At 43.0% G+C, this 16,973-nt stretch overlaps 1 protein-coding gene and 1 long non-coding RNA gene across 5 annotated transcripts in view; one reads left to right on the top strand and one right to left on the bottom strand.

Annotated features, from left to right (window-relative positions):
- Zfp878 (zinc finger protein 878) overlaps positions 1-16,973 on the top strand; it is a 29,839-nt gene that overhangs the window by 9,852 nt on the left and 3,014 nt on the right. The window contains exons 1-3 of one of the 2 annotated variants that reach the window (NM_001409026.1): positions 8,364-8,498; positions 13,725-13,851; positions 14,654-14,714. In NM_001409026.1, coding sequence (NP_001395955.1) covers positions 8,496-8,498; positions 13,725-13,851; positions 14,654-14,714 — 191 coding nt within the window. In that variant the 5' untranslated portion in view covers positions 8,364-8,495. Of the gene's footprint in view, positions 1-8,363; positions 8,499-13,724; positions 13,852-14,653; positions 14,715-16,973 lie in introns of those variants that run through there. The other variant, XM_039095184.2, reaches the window with a different exon arrangement.
- Positions 3,440-8,284, bottom strand: LOC134482464 (uncharacterized). Of its 3 annotated transcripts, none has more exons than XR_010058634.1 (3): positions 7,965-8,284; positions 4,309-4,541; positions 3,440-4,208 (listed from the first exon to the last, which is right to left on the bottom strand). It is a non-coding gene; the product is annotated as an uncharacterized LOC134482464 (long non-coding RNA). The 3 variants fall into 3 exon arrangements; XR_010058633.1 differs by having other exon boundaries at positions 4,309-4,561; positions 7,965-8,103; XR_010058635.1 differs by having other exon boundaries at positions 4,309-4,408; positions 7,965-8,103.

The following is a 16,973-nucleotide window of genomic DNA, read 5'->3' as shown; positions in this document are numbered from 1 at the left end:
CCTTCATAGTCTTCTGTTGAGAAGTCTGGTGTGATTCTGATAGGTCTGCCTTTATATGTTACTTGACCTTTTTCTCTTACTGCTTTTAATATTTTTTCTTTGTTTTGTGCACTTGGTGTTTTGACTATTATGTAATAGGAGGAATTTTTTCTGGTCCAATCTGTTTGGAGTTCTGTAGGCTTCTTGTATGTTTATGGGCATTTCTTCTTCAGGTTAGGGAAGTTTTCTTCTGTAATTTTGTTGATATTTACTGGTCCTTTAATTTGGGAATCTCCAATCTCTTCTATACCTATTATCCTTCATTTCGGTCTTCTCAATGTGTCCTGGATTTCCTGGATGTTTTGGGTTAGGAGCTTTTTGTTTTTCGCATTGTCTTTGACTATTGTGTCAATGTTTTCTATGGTGTCTTCTGCCCCTGAGATTCCCTTTTCTTTCTTTCTTTTTTTTTTTTCCGGAGCTGGGGACCGAACCCAGGGCCTTGCACTTGCTAGGTAAGTGCTCTACCACTGAGCTAAATCCCCAACCCCTGAAATTCCCTTTTCAATCTATTGTATTCCGTCAGTGATACTCGTGTCTGTGACTCCTGATCTCTTTCCTAGGTTTTCTATCTCCAGGGTTGTCTTCTTTTGTGACTCCTTTATTGGTTCTATTTCTATTTTAAGATCCTGGGTGGTTTTGTTCAATTTCTTCACCTGTTCAGTTGTGTTTTCCTGTAACCCTTTAAGGATTTTTGTGTTTCCTTTTTAAAGGCTTCACTTGTTTACCTGTGTTGCCCCGTTGCCCTGTATTTCTTTTTTTTTGGTTTTTTTTTTTTGGAGCTGGGGACCGAACCCAGGGCCTTGCGCTTCCTAGGCAAGCACTTTACCACTGAGCTAAATCCCCAACCCCTGCCCTGTATTTCTTTAAGGGAATTATTTATGTCCTTCTTAAAGTCCTCTATTATCATTACCACGAGATGTGATTTTTAAATCCAAATCATGCTTTTCCAGTGTGTTGGGATATCCAGTATTTGTTGTGGTGGGAGAACTGGGTTCTGATGATGCCACGTAGTCTTGGTTTCTTCTGTTTAGGTTCCTGTGCTTACCTCTCGCCATCTGCTTATCTCTGATGTTAGTTGGTCTTGCTGTCTCTGACTGGAGCTTTTCCCTCCTGTGGGCCTGTGAGCCTGTGATCTTAGGAGTGAGAGTGCTCCTGGGAGACCAGCTCTCTCTGGGATGGTTTTGGGTCCAGAGGACTGTGGGAAAGCCCCATCTCTGTGTGCAGATGGAGACTGGAATTCAGAATCTAATATTTTTCTATGGTGTTGTATTAAGTCAAATTGATTTTTCTGGATCTACATTCTAGCAAAAAAGCAAGGAGACGGGATCCTTGATAATGACTCTGAAAATTCAAGGACAATTTTTCTTTGACCGTTGCTGGTATTCAACAGCACATACTAACACATAAGGAGATGGACCATATATATGTCAAGTATGTGGTAAAGCCTTTCATTCTTCTAGTTCTTTCTTGACACATACAAGAACTCATACTGGAGAACAGCTTTATATATGTAAGCAATGTGGCAAAACCATCACTTATTCCAGTGGCCTTCGCCACCGTGAACCCACAGTGGAGAGAAACCCTTTGAATGCAAGCAAATTTCTGAAAGTCTTTCCTTCTTTGAGGAAGGTTGAGAGTCATGAACAAACCTCAATAGAATGAAATACATATGTAATGAATGTGGGATAGCCCTTAGTGAGCACAGTTCCCTTCAGTGCCATGAAAAGATTCATAGTTTAGAGAAACCCTATATATACAAGCAATGTGGGAAGACATGCGCTTGTTCTAGTGCCTTGCAAAGACATGAACGAATTCATACTAGAGTGAAACCCTGTGAATACAAGGTATGTGGGAAAGCTTTCATTGATTACAGTTCTCTTCAGTGTCGTGAAAGGATTCATAGTGGAGAGAAGCCCTATGCATGTAAGCAGTGTGGGAAAGCCTTCACGCATCACAATGCTCTTCGATACCATGAACAGATTCACAGGGGCGAGAAGGCCCATGGCTGTAAGCAGTGTAGGAAAGTCTTTGTGTTGAGCAGCGCACTGAAAAAACATGAGCGAATCCATAGTGAATGGATACCTTGTCTATGCAGGGTGTGTGGGAAAGCCTTCACATTTCATAGTTTCTTCACACAGGGGAGGAACCCTATGCATGCAAACAGTGTGAGAAAGCCTTTAGTACCACAGTTCTCTTCGTTGCCATGAAAATATTCACAGTGCAGAGAAACCCTGTGTATGTAAGCTGTGTGGGACAGCCTTCACTTATCATAGTTCTCTTCACTGCCATGAAAGAATCCACAGAGGAGAGAAACCATATGCATGTAAATTCTGTGCAAAAGCCTTCACTGATCATAGTTCCCTATGATGCCATGATGGAATTCACACTGGAGGGCTGGAGAGATGGCTCAGTGGTTAAGAGCACTGACTGCTCTTCCAGAGGTCCTGAGTTCAATTCCCAGCAACCACATGACAGCTCATAACAATCTGTAATGAGATCTGGTGCCCTCTTCTGGCCTGCAGGCATATATAGAGAGAACACTGTATACATAATAAATAAATAAATAAAGAATTCTTAAAAAAAGAATTCACACTGGAGAGAAATCATATGTATGTAAACAATGTGGAAGATCCTACAGTACTCACGGTTCTCTTAGACACCATGAAGGGGTGCACTGTGTGTAAGGTACATTGAAAGACCTTCTCCCCTTTGACTAAGTTTTAATTTCATAAACTCAAAAAAAAAAAAAACCCACCATAGTTGTAAGCTATGCGAATAAGCCTTAGCACGTTCTAGTTCCTTTAAAATAAAACATGGAGACACAATGGTAATTATCTCTAAATATAGACTAAAGGAAAGCTCCAGATCTTTCTAGCAAACGTGAGGGCATAATGAATTTAACTTGTATCAAGGTAAAGCATGTGGGATTATCCCTACCTGTTTCAGTTCAGCTCTGAGAAACCACTATGGGGATGAGAAGATGGCTCAGTTTGTATAGTCCCTGCCATAGAAACACACAAAAGGCAATAGACTGGATTTTCCTACTAGACTCTTGTCATCCATCACCCTCCGGCCTCTATGTGCAAGTACAATGCGTACCCACACATGAACACTCATCCTCACGGCCATGCACATCACACACATAAAAGAACACAGCACATCAAGAACCTTGATTAGAAGAAACCTGTAAGTCTTCAGTTGGCCAGAATGTCAATGGACACAGTCAAAACCATCTAAATGTAGGTAGAATTGTAGCCTACAGTGTCAAAGCCTGATGCAGTAGGATTCTGTTAACACAACTAATGTGAAGAGCCTGGTGTAAAATAATGTGTGGAATGCTTCAGAGATTGCTCCGTCTACAGGAGGGTTTGTCGGCGCCACACTCATGAGTAGGTCTGAATAATTCAGTGTGCTCTTTATTTTATTACTGAAAATAAATGTTTTAGTGAAATTATTTAATAAGCTTTACTTAAATAGTTGCATGTGGTTAACCTATAGTAAAGTCAGTTAGTAACTTTTCCGGCTTTTAATTTAAACATTGGATTGAATGTCTTCCTAGTATGTGAACAGTCTTAATTTTTATGCATTTTTAAAATAATTGCATCTAATGGACCTATAAAAAGGTTTAATTGGGCTCTTGTCATGGATCATGAATTCAGAACAAATGACTTAAAGTGGGTTTAATTATTTTGCACTTTTTTTTTTCAGGGCCTTGCACTTCCTAGGCAAGTGCTCTACCACTGAGCTAAATCCCCAACCCCTATTTTTCACTTTTTTTTTAACCCAAGAAAATCAATAACTTTATTTTTTCCCCAAATACACAGAGGATTAATCCGAGAAGAGGTTTTGTGATGTAAACTAGATTAAGTATGTCCAAAATCTAAGAGATGCAGGATAGAAGCCCCACTGCCCAGGGCCTGCCCATCAGAGGGGAAGCCAGGTCTTTGATGGTTTTGGAGTTCAAGTGAGGGGTCCTCATCTTCAGGAGTCTGCTGCTGACACACTTGACTGAGGAAGTCGGTGAGGCTTTCATTGACTCTCACAATGTTCTTGACCATGTGCTGCATGACTTCCAGTCTTTCACTCTCCATGTATCCTGTGTAATACTGCTGCTTTAAATTCCATTTCCCTTGGCCCAGCACCATCCGAAACAGGCAGGAAGCTGAAGCCTGAGGAAAGGGATGTCATAGTTGATGAGTGTCAGCTCCATCAGATGCTTGGCTAAAGCGTGTTGTTCAACATTGACCTCCCCGCGCGTTTGAGGCTCACCTTAAGAAGTAGAGTGGCCAAGGCCAGCCCAATTCCAAATTCAACTCTTTCGAAATCAGAGCCTCCATTTCTCCGATTTGGGAACCAGTGTAAGCATTGTCTGTCATGTAAACAAACTCTTCAATACTCAGAGAAAACGGCATTTGGAAGCCAAAAGCAGAGCTGTGATCCCAACCAGCCGCAGCTTCTTCCTGCAGACCCGCTGAACCTGTAGGAACTGGGCCATGATGGCACTGCACATATATGGAGTTTCCTGTAAAAGCCTAAACTTAGAATGGACTTAGACCAACTTTATTTCCTGTTTCTTCCGAAACTGCCTGGTTAGTCACATGGCTCTTAGCTTTAGATTAACTCCTGCATCAATATTCCTCAAATCACTGCACACCTTTGGGCATCAGAGTAGCAACATGAGGGTCACCCTGGGAAGTATAGATGAGGCATAGCCACTCTGGTCTATAGCACCGCTAAGAGTTCTATTTTTGGCTTTTACTATTGTCTTCAAGTATTTTATAGTTTAAAAATATTTTACTTTATTTATAATATTTTATATAATAATTTATACATGTATAGAACATATCTGCAAGATAACATAAAGAGATCAACTTCACAATTTTTCAAAATTTTCATTTTGTCAGAATTATTGCCAAATTCTGGTGAAAATTCCTTATGTAGTGGGATCCTACTAATTAATGCTCTATTCCCATGTAAATTTTATCATATTTATGTTACAGCTTTTTTTTTCTTTTCTTTTTTCTTTTTTTCGGAGCTGGGGACCGAACCCAGGGCCTTGCGCTTGCTAGGCAAGCGCTCTACCACTGAGCTAAATCCCCAACCCCTATGTTACAGCTTTTTAATCATAATTTTCCCTTCTCTTATCAAAAGATTTATCCCACTGGTTTAAGTGTACCCTGGGTCAGTGATCACCAGTACCAAGCCTTCGGCCACATCAAATGTAACGGATTGCAGAAGTGAATCTATCTACATACCATATCTGATTTGTTCATCAGGAGTATAATTTTCCTTTACTTTATTATTTTGTGTATGTGTGGCATGTGTAAGCATGGTGGATGTGGTAAGTGCATAGATGTGTGTGCCTGTGTTCCTTTAGAGGGCAGGGGAGGATGTCCTTCTGCCCTACTCTTTGCCTCAGTCAGTCCCTTGGCACCATGTCTCTCCCTGAGCTAAGAGCTAGGCTAATAATCATCCGTTGATGTTGTGTCTCTAGGTAAATTGCCAGAGTAGAACTCTAAGAAGGGGTCTGCATGGCTCTGTAGTGCAGTAAAGGTCTCACTGCACAGAAGTAACTTCCAAACATCTCTGGCTTGACTTGTAAATTAGCAACATAGAAGCAAGCCCACATCATGTAGCTGCTCTTATCATAATGTAGATGTAAGAACATACTATTTGCAAATATGACTCCTTCTAATTTTGAGGCAAGAGAGTTGGTGAACCAAGGTTGAAGCACCCACTGGGAGCTATAAAGGAAAGTAGGTATTAGCGGGTGACACCATACAGAAGCTGAGGCATGTGTCAATCTTAGTGGAAACTCACTATGTAAAGAAAGCTTTCACTGTTGGCCTAATGTCAGTTGGTGTTCTTGGCACTGGCACACATAAACACAAGTAGATGATAAATCCTTTATGCTGTTTAACAAATGTGGTATTAATTAGTCATCTTTTAATATCAGCCAGTTCATATTATCCCTTTGCCTAAATGTGATCCAGTTTGTGTATGGAAATCCTCTTGCCTGGGGGAGGGGGCACAGAGAAATCGAGTGCTTACATGTATGAAGCTTGAGTGTGGTCCCCAGCACCTACATAAAAAGCTGAGCTCAGACACAAACACTGGTGATGTCAGCAGAGAGGGCCAGCCTCAGAAGATGGCGAGGCTTCCTGTCCGCCCCCACTCTAAATTCAGGGATACCCTTTCTCAGGAGAATAAGACGGAGAAGGAAAATGACACCTGATGTCCTCCTCTGGCTTCTGTGCACCCACAAGTGTGCATATAAGCACACAGCACACACAAAGGAAAAAATGTTTTAATTCTGGATTCTAAAGATGGGAAAGCTGCCTAGGGATGGTGCTGCCCACAGTGGACCAGGCCCTCCTACATACATGAACAAGAAAATAATGCAGACATGACATGCCCACTGTCGGGTGGCAGCCACTGCTCAGTTGAGGTTTCCTCTCCTCACATGTGTCCAATTGACAACTGAAGCTACCTATGACAACTAGGCAGTCTCAGGTCCAGCTCAGTCCTACCTACCATTGACCTAGTCCTGAAAAGTAGACTTATGAGTCCTAAATCTCCTTCTGGCTGGCAACTTTTTGTTCTCCAAATTTAAGATTCTTGGGGAAATTCCTATTTCTTGAGGTTCATCATTTCATTAGTCTGGTAGATTGCAAGACATGTCTCTGTTAAATATCTTCATTTCTGTGCAGTCAGTTACAGAGGCAGAAAGGGTCTACCATACAGGAAGAAGTGAAATGCTCACCCTGGAAAGTCAAGAGCAAGTTCTGAAATGGCTACTCCCTGAATGAAAATGTTTGACATGAAGGCCGTTGGGTATGGTTGAGAAGGTTTATTGTAGATAGGAGAAAAATATAGCCAAAGGAATCTAGAAGAGTCCAGATTGAACATGGCTAGCAGACGACCCTGAGAGGTGAGGCTGCTGAGAGCAAGAGAAGAAAGAATGGGGAAAGAGGATTAAGAGACATCCAGGAGGGGTTGGGGACTTAGCTCAGTGGTAGAGCGCTTCAAGGCCCTGGGTTCGGTCCCCAGCTCCGAAAAAAAAGAAAAAAGGAGATAGAGAGAGATATCCAGGAGCTAAAAGATAACAGGATGAGAGGCTGGGGGAAAGGAAGCCCAGCCCCAGGCCAGCAGAGGTTTAAGGTAGGGAGTAAGGTGACAAGTGCTGGGAGAGGTGACCAGTGTCTACTTGGATCTGTTTTTGTTTTTTTTTTCTTTTTCTTTTTTTCGAACCTGGGAACCGAACCCAGGGCCTTGCGTTTGCTGGGCAAGCGCTCTACCACTGAGCTAAATCCCCAACCCCTGCTTGGATCTGTTAATAGGCACCTCAGCCATTTGTCCCGGGTTTCTGTGAGAACTAACACCCCTCAAAATGGGGCCAAGTGGCTGGCTTTTACCCACCTGCTCCTTTAGGCCCAATCTCATAATTTATGCAGCTCTCTCTTGGACAGAGTTAAGCAGTGCGCTGTGCCGGGACAGTTCTCTATAGTACCTGGCTCCTTCTTGCTCCCCTTCAAGTATACTATGTTGAACCAAATCACGTGATGTGAAAGATCCCGCCTTCTAAAAGGTTATTTTTTAAAAAAAAAAAAAAAAAACAGACTTTTTCATTTGTTCTGGGGAGTAGTCTGGGACACCTGACCTTTCTTTGAAGACCCTATTGTTTAGATCTGCAAAATTGTACTGTTTCCGTCTAATGGTGTCCCTTCCACCTACAGGGCTGATCATGGCTTGAGGCCCTTTATAATAAACCTCGTTCCTAAAAAGAATTTCCTTTGTAGAGAGCCGCTGAGGCTTTTTCTTAACTGCTGGAACGCATAGTTTTTAATGTTTTCACGGACTGTTTCATTATAACATTTTCATTCATGTACATAATGTAACTTGTTAATATTCAAACACATACAGACCTTTGCCCTCTCTTGCTCCTCTCGAATTCTCCTTTCGTCTTTCATGTCTTTGTGAGTCCCAATGAATCTCATTAGTGTTGTTGACAGGAGAGGGAGTGGTTGTGTCAGTAAGAGGAGGAAGTATAAAGGTATTCTGTCACTCACTCAGGCCTCAGACTGGAACTGTGGGCACCAGCAATGAGGACCAAAGGAGCGGCGGGTACCAACTAGCTCAGGGCTCCAAGAGGCAGCTCCTTGTCCACCATCTCTTTTCCTTGCGGTTTTCAGCAACCAACTGTGGGAGTCTGGGACAGTTTAGTTCCCTTGGCTGTATGAAGTCTGATCTTAGGAACGGTCGTGAGGTCCGCAGGAAACTGCCGGTGTGTGAGCTGCCCAATCAAGAGCGCCGGCGGGCGGTGCGGAAGTTCCTCACCCGCCATCTTTCTTGCTGGCGACCCCTCAGCTGAGGAAGTCCAAGTTGCAGAGTCTCCGCGGCCGTGTGAGCGTCGGTTCCGGAGCCTCTGTGGAGCCGCGGCAGCCCGAGGCACAGACATGGTGAGCCAGGCGAGTGGCGGGGCTGTGCGAGGCGCCCTTGGTCCCAGGCGGCGGGATCCTGGTGCCGCGCCGGGGCTCCCGGCAGCGCTGCCTCGGGGACTGAAGGGCGGCTGCGCACTGTCGCCTGCGGCTCCAGAAGAGCTGCTTTTCCCCTTACGAAAAGTCAGACGAAAGCTGGAGGATATGGAGCAGAGCTGGAGGTTTAGGAGACAGTTCTTGAGAGCGAGACTTCACGCCCCGCCATGCACGGACGCCAGGGGAGGTCACCCCTTGTCCTGCTTTGTCACGGCCCACTTTATTCCTGAGACCGGGTTTCTTGCTGAACCTGTGGCTAGGCTCCCTGCTAGCAAGCTCCAACGATCCTCCCGGCTCTGAAACCATGTCTGGCTTTTACTTGGGTGTTGTTTTTTTTTTTTTTTTTTAATTTATTTGAACTTGGATTCTTATCCTTGCTCAACGAGCACTCTTTCCCAGCGAGTCATCTCCCACCAGACCCAAGAGGCATGTTTAATTTAGATTTTAAGCTCAGAGATTAATGGAAGTGATCCTGGGAAAACTGAGGCATACCCAGGTGTGAGTGGGCTTCTCAAGGGGCAGTCATAGTTGATTTCTATGGTACATATAAGTCTTTGTCGGCGGCTCTCACGTTTAGGATTGAAATATCCTCTTGGTAGATTATTCCTTTATCGAGTATGACATGACTATCTTTATCCCTTCTGACTTAAGATCTGAGGCAAGAACTTTTCAATTTTTGTCATCTCTGTGCATATGGTACTTGAGGGTTTAAATGTTTATCTTACTCTTGGGTTAAATACTGCTCTCACTTCTGTTCCTTTTTCCAGTAACAAATGATTGGACTTTTAAGTCGTGGTCAAGTTCAAATCACAATGAATTGCAAACGTATCGATTTTTTCTTTCTTTCTTTTTTCTGTTCTTTCTTTTTTTCTGTTCTTTCTTTCTTTCTTTCTTTCTTCCTTTCTTCCTTCCTTTCTTTCTTTCTCTTTCTTTCTTTCTTTCTTTCTTTCTTTCTTTCTTTCTTTCTTTCTTTCTTTCTTTCTTTCTTTCTTTCTTTCTTCCATCTAGACCTTACATATCCTAGGCTGTTAATAAACTTAGTTTATAGCCAAGCTTGACTTTAAATTTCTGGTAGGGGCTGGGGATTTAGCTCAGTGGTAGAGCACTTACCTAGGAAGCACAAGGCCCTGGGTTCGGTCCCCAGCTCCGAAAAAAAGAACCAAAAAAAAAAAAAAAAAAATTCTGGTAGTCTTATGTTCACCTTCCAAATGCTGGGATTATATGAACACATCGCTACCCCCTGGTTTTTGCAGCACTGGAATTTAAACCCAGGGCCTCATGCATGCTATGACAAAGATCTACCACAAAGCAACAGAGCTATAGGCCCAGCTCTATGTCAAATTTTATTCCTGAGTAACTTCTCTGTGGTCGTTGCTTAATATTGTTTGACTGAACTTTGTCCTCATGGTATAAAATGGGATCCACATGGTATTTATTTGACTATTATCAAGTGGCTATGTCTTTCTTTACATGTGGTTTAAATGCTTTAGTAATTTTTCCATCTTTACTGATGTGATGGTTTAGTTTACACTCAGCACACTCATCCTTCTTGATTTCTTGAATTGCAGATATTTTCCTTCTACTTTGTCTTTGACCCCATTAATTATGATATCTTTCAAGACATTTAACTACTTTTTTTCCTCCTTTCAAATACAGTATAAATCATGGAGTTCCCTCCCTCCCCCTTTGATTCAATCTTTCTACCTCCTATAATGGGCACCACAGGAACCCAAACCTGATGTGTATTACTAATCACGTGTAAAACCGAGCATCCCCTTACAAACAGACTAGAATAAGAACTTCCCCGAGGGATAGGAAACAGTGGTTATGTGCATAGGGAAATTGGAAATCCTGGATGCTGCCAGTCAAAGAGTAGCATAAGCTGTTTTAGTCCCAGCTCTGCAGGCAGAAACAGGCAGATCTCTGTCATATGCAGACTTGCTCTGTCTATGGAGAGTTCCAGGCCAAGACTACATAGTGAGATTGCTTCTGAAAAGGAGAGACTAAGGGTTGAACGCTGGGAGCTGAGTGCAGGATGGCTTACGTAGCTGTTCACCCTGTGGGCTGTAACCACCCAGGACAGGGAAATGTTGATACAACAATCTGTCCTGATGCTGCCTGTCCTTACCTCAGTAATAAACAGAATAAATAGCATTCCTATGACAAAGGGGAGGATATCAGGGTGGTAATCTGCAGTAGACAACAGTCCTGCTCTGCTTTGGGTGACTGTCCATACACTTGCTCTTTAATTTACTAAATTCCCACATTGATCCCTGTCCCTTCTCAATAATTTATGTACCAGAAAAGTAAACATTTAGAATCAAAGTCACTTCCTTTTCTTTTTCTATTTCTCATGTATGCAAGTGTACACGAGCATGAGAAAGCCCAGGGTTAGTGTTAGGAATCATCCTAAATCACTTTTACACACCATTCATTAAAGTAGGGTCTTAAAGCCAGGGCTCACTGAAATGGGTAATGGTGCTACCTAACTACCTAGCTCCAGAGACCTTGTGTCTCCAATTTCCAAGGCTATTATTTCAAGCAGGCCATTATACCTACCCAGCATTTACTGGTCTCAGAGGATCTAAACTGACAGGTACTTAACTTCTAAGCCATCTTCTCAGACAAACATTGGAATTCTTTAGTATGCTGGGTGCCTTCTAGGATGACTGTATTCTCAGAGATTCAAACAGGAAATCACACATACTACAGTACAGATACTGGACCCCACACACCTGGAAACACTGAGACTCATGCATCGATTCTGGGCACAGGTATGGTCTGTGGCAGAGAAGCATCCTGCATATAGTGCCTTCAGGACTTCAAGGGACAGACATCCCCAGCAATCCTACCTATCAAGGAAGACGTCACATAGTCTTCAGGGTTGAGTCCAGAAAGGGAAGCAGCAGATAGAGAATATCACTTATTTACCCTCTAGGGATGAGTTCTATTAGGATAAAAGGCCTCAGACCAGGAGTGGGCCTTCATCGGGGAGAGTCTTAGAAGGGAACAAAGTACATTGTGTTGGGGATGGGGTAGGGCAGAAAAGAGGCCTTCAGAGAAAGCCCCTTAATAACGAAAACGATGGCTTTTCTATCCTGTTGGTCTAGCAGTAACCCCTACACCATGTGATTCAGTTTGATAGCCTACTAGCAAAGAATATGGAATGGTCAGGTAATGATTAGGGCCATAAATTAGAGAGACTATGAAAACCATAGCACAGACAGCTTCTTCACACTGTCCCAGAGGGAAAACATGAGGGTGGCCTGATGTCTTTAGGCTGTGGGATCTGGCCTCTTAAAATAACTAGTATCTTAAAGGGACATGATGAATATCGGAGGGTAGCAATAGCCAGATACCCATGGATATTCTTTTTAGCACTGCCCCAAGTCCTCTTTGTATCTCTTGCATTTGTTTTTTCTGGAGACGTTTCTTTCTTTCTTTCTTTTTTTTTTTTCCTTTTTTCTTTTTTTCGGAGCTGGGGACCGAACTCAGGGCCTTGCGCTTGCTAGGCAAGCGCTCTACCACTGAGCTAAATCCCCAACCCCAAGACGTTTCTTTCTATCTCATCACAAGATCTTCTTCTGCAGGAACCTGAGAGACTTCTAAGTCACAAAGATTTTATTTCCTGCTGAACAGGATTGTCCACAGATTTACACATACACACACACACACACACATATATATCCTGCATGCCAGAAGAGGGCAACGGATCTCATAATAGATAGTTCTGAATATCCATGTAGTTCCTGGGACTTGTTCTTAGGACCTCTGGAAGAGCAGCAAGTGCTCTTAACCTCTGAGCCATCTCTCCAGCCCTGGCCACAGCTTTCTTGACCCATGCAGACTTCATGACTGCCAAATCTGAGCATAATCTGCCAAAGATACATCGTAGCCTGAATCCTGGGTCCCTTTCCTCTCTTGAGTGTGGAAACTATATCTGGGAGAGATCACACTAGCTGGCCAGAACTGCAGTCAGGCCAGAGTGGCAGCTCCTGAAGCCACAGGCCAGCCCCTCCAGCTCTGTGGCCATCCTACAGGTCCCTGCTTTCCATGATTCATTCGTCCCCACCCTCGCCCTGCTGCCTTGCTCTCTCCAGGAGAGAGATCACCACAAAGCCTAGACTAGTTTGAAATTTCGTATGTAGATCAAGCCATGACCTTGAACTCACACAGTCAGCCTGCCTCCGCCTCCCACCTTCTGGGATCAAAGACGTGCACTAACACAACTTGTTTTTTATTATAAGAAAACTCTCTGTTGTGTCCTAAAGACTTGACTGACTTTTCAAAGCTTAGCATTTTATTGTTTTCATTTAATTACAGTGAGGTGATTACTAACATGAAATACAGATGACCGTAATAACAGCATCCAATTAGACGTCGGTTTGCTGTGGACCTGCACAGTTTAACATTTTGTCAAGTTCTACCATCAGTCTGCTGTGTGTGTGTGTGTGTGTGTGTGTGTGTGTGTGTGAGAGAGAGAGAGAGAGAGAGACACAGCATCCAATGTGTCAGAAAGCCAAATTCGTCCCTGCTGTGTTTTGAAATATGCATTAAATTGTTTTTAATGATAATTACACTATTGTGCTATAGAACACTTCCTTTAATCTTATGTATCACTTACTCCATTTTGAACTACTAGATATTATATTCACACTTCCAAATGTTACTTTTTAGTGTAATCACAGGAAATGTATATTTCTCAGGGAACATGTTGTTTCAACTGGTGTGAAGTCTGTAGAATGAGCTCATTAAAGACATGTCCCAGCATCTAGAACAAGTACCAACATTCAGAGCAGATGCTGTAAAACAACTACAAGAAGTGTTTTGAAAATCAGGCTCCTCTTGGCAGTTACAGTGACGAGGCCCGTCATCTAGACACAAGGAAAAGAGACGGCACGTGCAATGACACCTTAGGGATGCCCAGCAACTTACCACAAGTCATTAGATGTCACTGTTCTGTTAGTTCCTCAGCACAGGGCTCAAATCTAGCGCCAGAAAAGTTGTTTGATAGTGAGCGTAACATAACGGTCAACTCACAGAATAAATGTCAGGCGTTCCCAGCACCATGAGCATTTCCTATGAACTGAGGATGGGTCCCGAGTGCTGCCAGTTTCACCTTGCTCCTGAAAACATATGTGGTTTGTTTAGGAATCAGTGACCTTTGAGGATGTGGCTGTGAACTTCACCCTGGAGGAGTGGACTTTGCTGAATCCTTCACAGGAAAATCTTTACAGAGCTGTGATGAGAGAAACCATCAGGAACCTGCATGATATAGGTAAGGGGGATAAAACTGTAGGCATATATTTTTTACAGCGTACTTTAATAAAGGTTCAACCTCCCCTCTAGCCCACCACCTACCAGAGATAGTAGAAAAGAAGGGTTATTAGGATATGGGGGGAAGTAGGTCGGTTTAGAAATAGTTTTGGGGGACATTGCTAATCTTCATTGTTCTCAGTCAAGTCCACTAGCACACATCAAGCACTTGGCGGACACACGCATGAGTCAGCAAGGGCAGTTCAATCCAGAAGAAACTGTGAGGCTCACCAGTCAGCCCAAGTTCACAGAAGCGGCAAGAAGCCGCGTGAACCTCATGAGTTCTTTGGTGAGTTTCTCTCTATGAAGTCACCATAAGCAAAGCCCAGCAACGCCATGTAAGGCAAACAAGCACATGCAGCCAGCAGTTAAGAGCAGTGAAGAGGAGCAAAGTAAACCAGTGCGCGACCTCCCACGGCCTGTGGCGTCATATTTATATTCCTTTTACACACCATGCGTCCTTTCGTGTGTTTGCTATAGCAAAACATCCTTTCACCTGTGTCCCCTTCAGCAAAACATTCTTTCACCTCTCTGCCCTAGCGAAACAGCGATTTATCCCAATTCTCCAAAGAAACTACAAATTTCCACTTTATATATAATTTCTTCATTCCGAGAACAATGCACAGTGCCCATCAATGCTGTTCTATGGCCTGGGATATGAAAATGGATTTATATAAATCAACTTGGTGTGGTCACAATGTAACAGGAGCTTGAGTCATATTTTGCATAATAATTCATAATGGGTTTTCTGGGTCTGCTTTTAGGACAGAAATTGGGAGAACAGAACTCTGAAAATGCATACAAAAGTCCTGGGGGAAATCGAAGGTAATTTGCACTCGTAAGAAAAAGTAATACTTCTCAGGAAACTTGGAATTGCAAAAAAATATTTCAAACAAACAAAACAAAGTAAGCCAAGCTTCAAAGTGATTTACTTTCAAAATATCTTAAATATATCTACTGACTGAGCATCTGTAATTCAAACTTTTAAATATGAATTTAAGTATAAACATGATACCATAAATGATACTTTCTGATGTTTTAATGTTATACAAACTTCATCTCATACCCAAAATTATTAAAGCGATTGTATGACATTACGTCCAAGTATTGGATGCAAGGTATGTTTGCATTTAGATCTCACCTCTTGTATACATTCTAAGCCTTAAAGATTTAACATATTTGCCCTTTGTTTTGGATGGGAATGCTTAAGCTATATTTAAATGTAACAGATTTTCTTTCTTTTTTTGGGAGGTGTTTATTTGTTTAATTTAATTTTTTTTTTTTTACTTAATCACTTTACATCTGCTCACTGAGCCCTTCCAGTCACCCCCTCCTACAATCCTTCCCCCGTCCTCTTCTCTCCTCCTCTGAGCAGATGTCCCTCGCTATCCCTACACCCTGGCACCTCAAGTTTCTGTGAGGCTAGGTGCTTCCTCTCCCACTGCACTGAGGCCAGACAAGGCAGCCCAGCTAGAAGAACATATCCCAGAGTCAGGCAACAGCTTTTGGGAGAGCCCACGTTCTAGTTGTTCAGGACCCACAAGAAGACCAAGAGGCAAATCTGCTGCATATGTGCAGAGCAGCCTAGGTCTGGTCCGTGTATGGTTTTTGGTTGGTGGTTCAGTCTCTGAGAGCCCCACGTGTCCAGGTTAATTGACTCTATTGTTCTTCCTGTGGAGTTCCTATCCCCTTCAGGGCCATGCAATCCTTCCTCCTATTCTTCCATAAGTCCCTAAGTTCCAGCCACTGTTTGGCTGTGGGTGTCTATATCTGTCCACGTCAGCTCTGGGTAGAGCCTCTCAGAATACAACTTTCTCCTGTCTGAAAGCATAACAGAGTGTCATTAATAGTGTTAGGGATGGGCTGGAGAGATGGCTCAGTGGTTAAGAGCACCGACTGCTCTTCCCGAGGTCCTGAGTTCAAATCCCAGCAACCACATGGTGGCTCACAACCATCTGAAATGAGATCTGATACCCTCTTCTGGTGTGTCTGAAGATAGTGACAGTGTAATCATAATATATAATAAATAAAATATTTAAAAAAAAATAGTGTTAGGGATTGGTGCTTGCCCGTGGGATGGGTCTCAGGTTGGGCTGGTTATTAGTTGGCCATTCCCGTAGTCTCTGCTCCATCCTCAGTGCCTGCATTTCTTGTAGCCAGAATACATTTTGGGTTAAGATGTGTGTGGGTTGGTGTCTTTCACTCCCCTGGGGTTCCTGCCTGGCTACAGATGTGGCCTCTTCAGGTTCCATACCCTTGATGTAGTGAATCACAGCTAAGTTCACCCCCATTGAGTCTTAGGCGCTTCCCTTATCCCAGGTCTCTGTCTCATCCTAGGGATGCGCCCCACCTCCTCACCCCAGTCAGTTGCAGATTTTCATTCATTTTTATGGCCATCCAGTCATTTCTCTATCTTTCCCCATACTTGATCCTCCCCATACCACCTCCCTCCCAGTTCCCTCCTTCTGTCTGCCTGCCTCTTATGACTATTTTCCCCTTCTAAGTGAGATTCAAGCTTTCTTGCTTGGACCTTCCTTCTTGTTTAGCTTCTTTGGGTCTGTGGAGTACATGGTATCACATGGTATCTGTATTTTATAGCTGAGTATATACCATGCATGTCCTTTGGGGACTGGGTTACCTCACTCAGGACGGTATTCTCAAGTTCCATCCATTTGCCTGCAAAATGCATGATGTCTATATTTTTAATAGCTGTTTTTAATAGTATTCCATTATGTAGACAGACTACATTTTCTTTATCCATGCTTGAGTTGAGACATCTGGGTTGTTTCCGGTTTCCGGCTGTTACAAATGAAGCTGCTGTGAACATAGTTAAGCAAGTGTCTTTGTGGGATGGTGGAGCATCTCTTAGGCATATGCCTAGGAGGGTGTAGCTGGATCTTGAGGTAGAACTATTCTCAGTTTTCTAAGAAACTGCCAAATTGATTTCCAAAGTAGTTGTACAAGGTTTTTTGTTTGGTGGTGGTGGTTTTTGTTTTGTTTTGGGACAGGGTTTCTCTGTGTGGCCCTGGCTGTCCTAGAACTCACACTATAGACCAGGCTGGCCTTAGAAATCTACTCGCCCCT

The sequence above is a fragment of the Rattus norvegicus genome, chromosome 16 (genome assembly GCF_036323735.1).
Source record: "Rattus norvegicus strain BN/NHsdMcwi chromosome 16, GRCr8, whole genome shotgun sequence".
In the NCBI taxonomy this organism is placed as follows: Eukaryota; Metazoa; Chordata; class Mammalia; order Rodentia; family Muridae; genus Rattus; species Rattus norvegicus.
The sequence above is the reverse complement of the archived record's forward strand: the minus strand, read 5'-3'. Positions and strand labels throughout refer to the sequence as shown.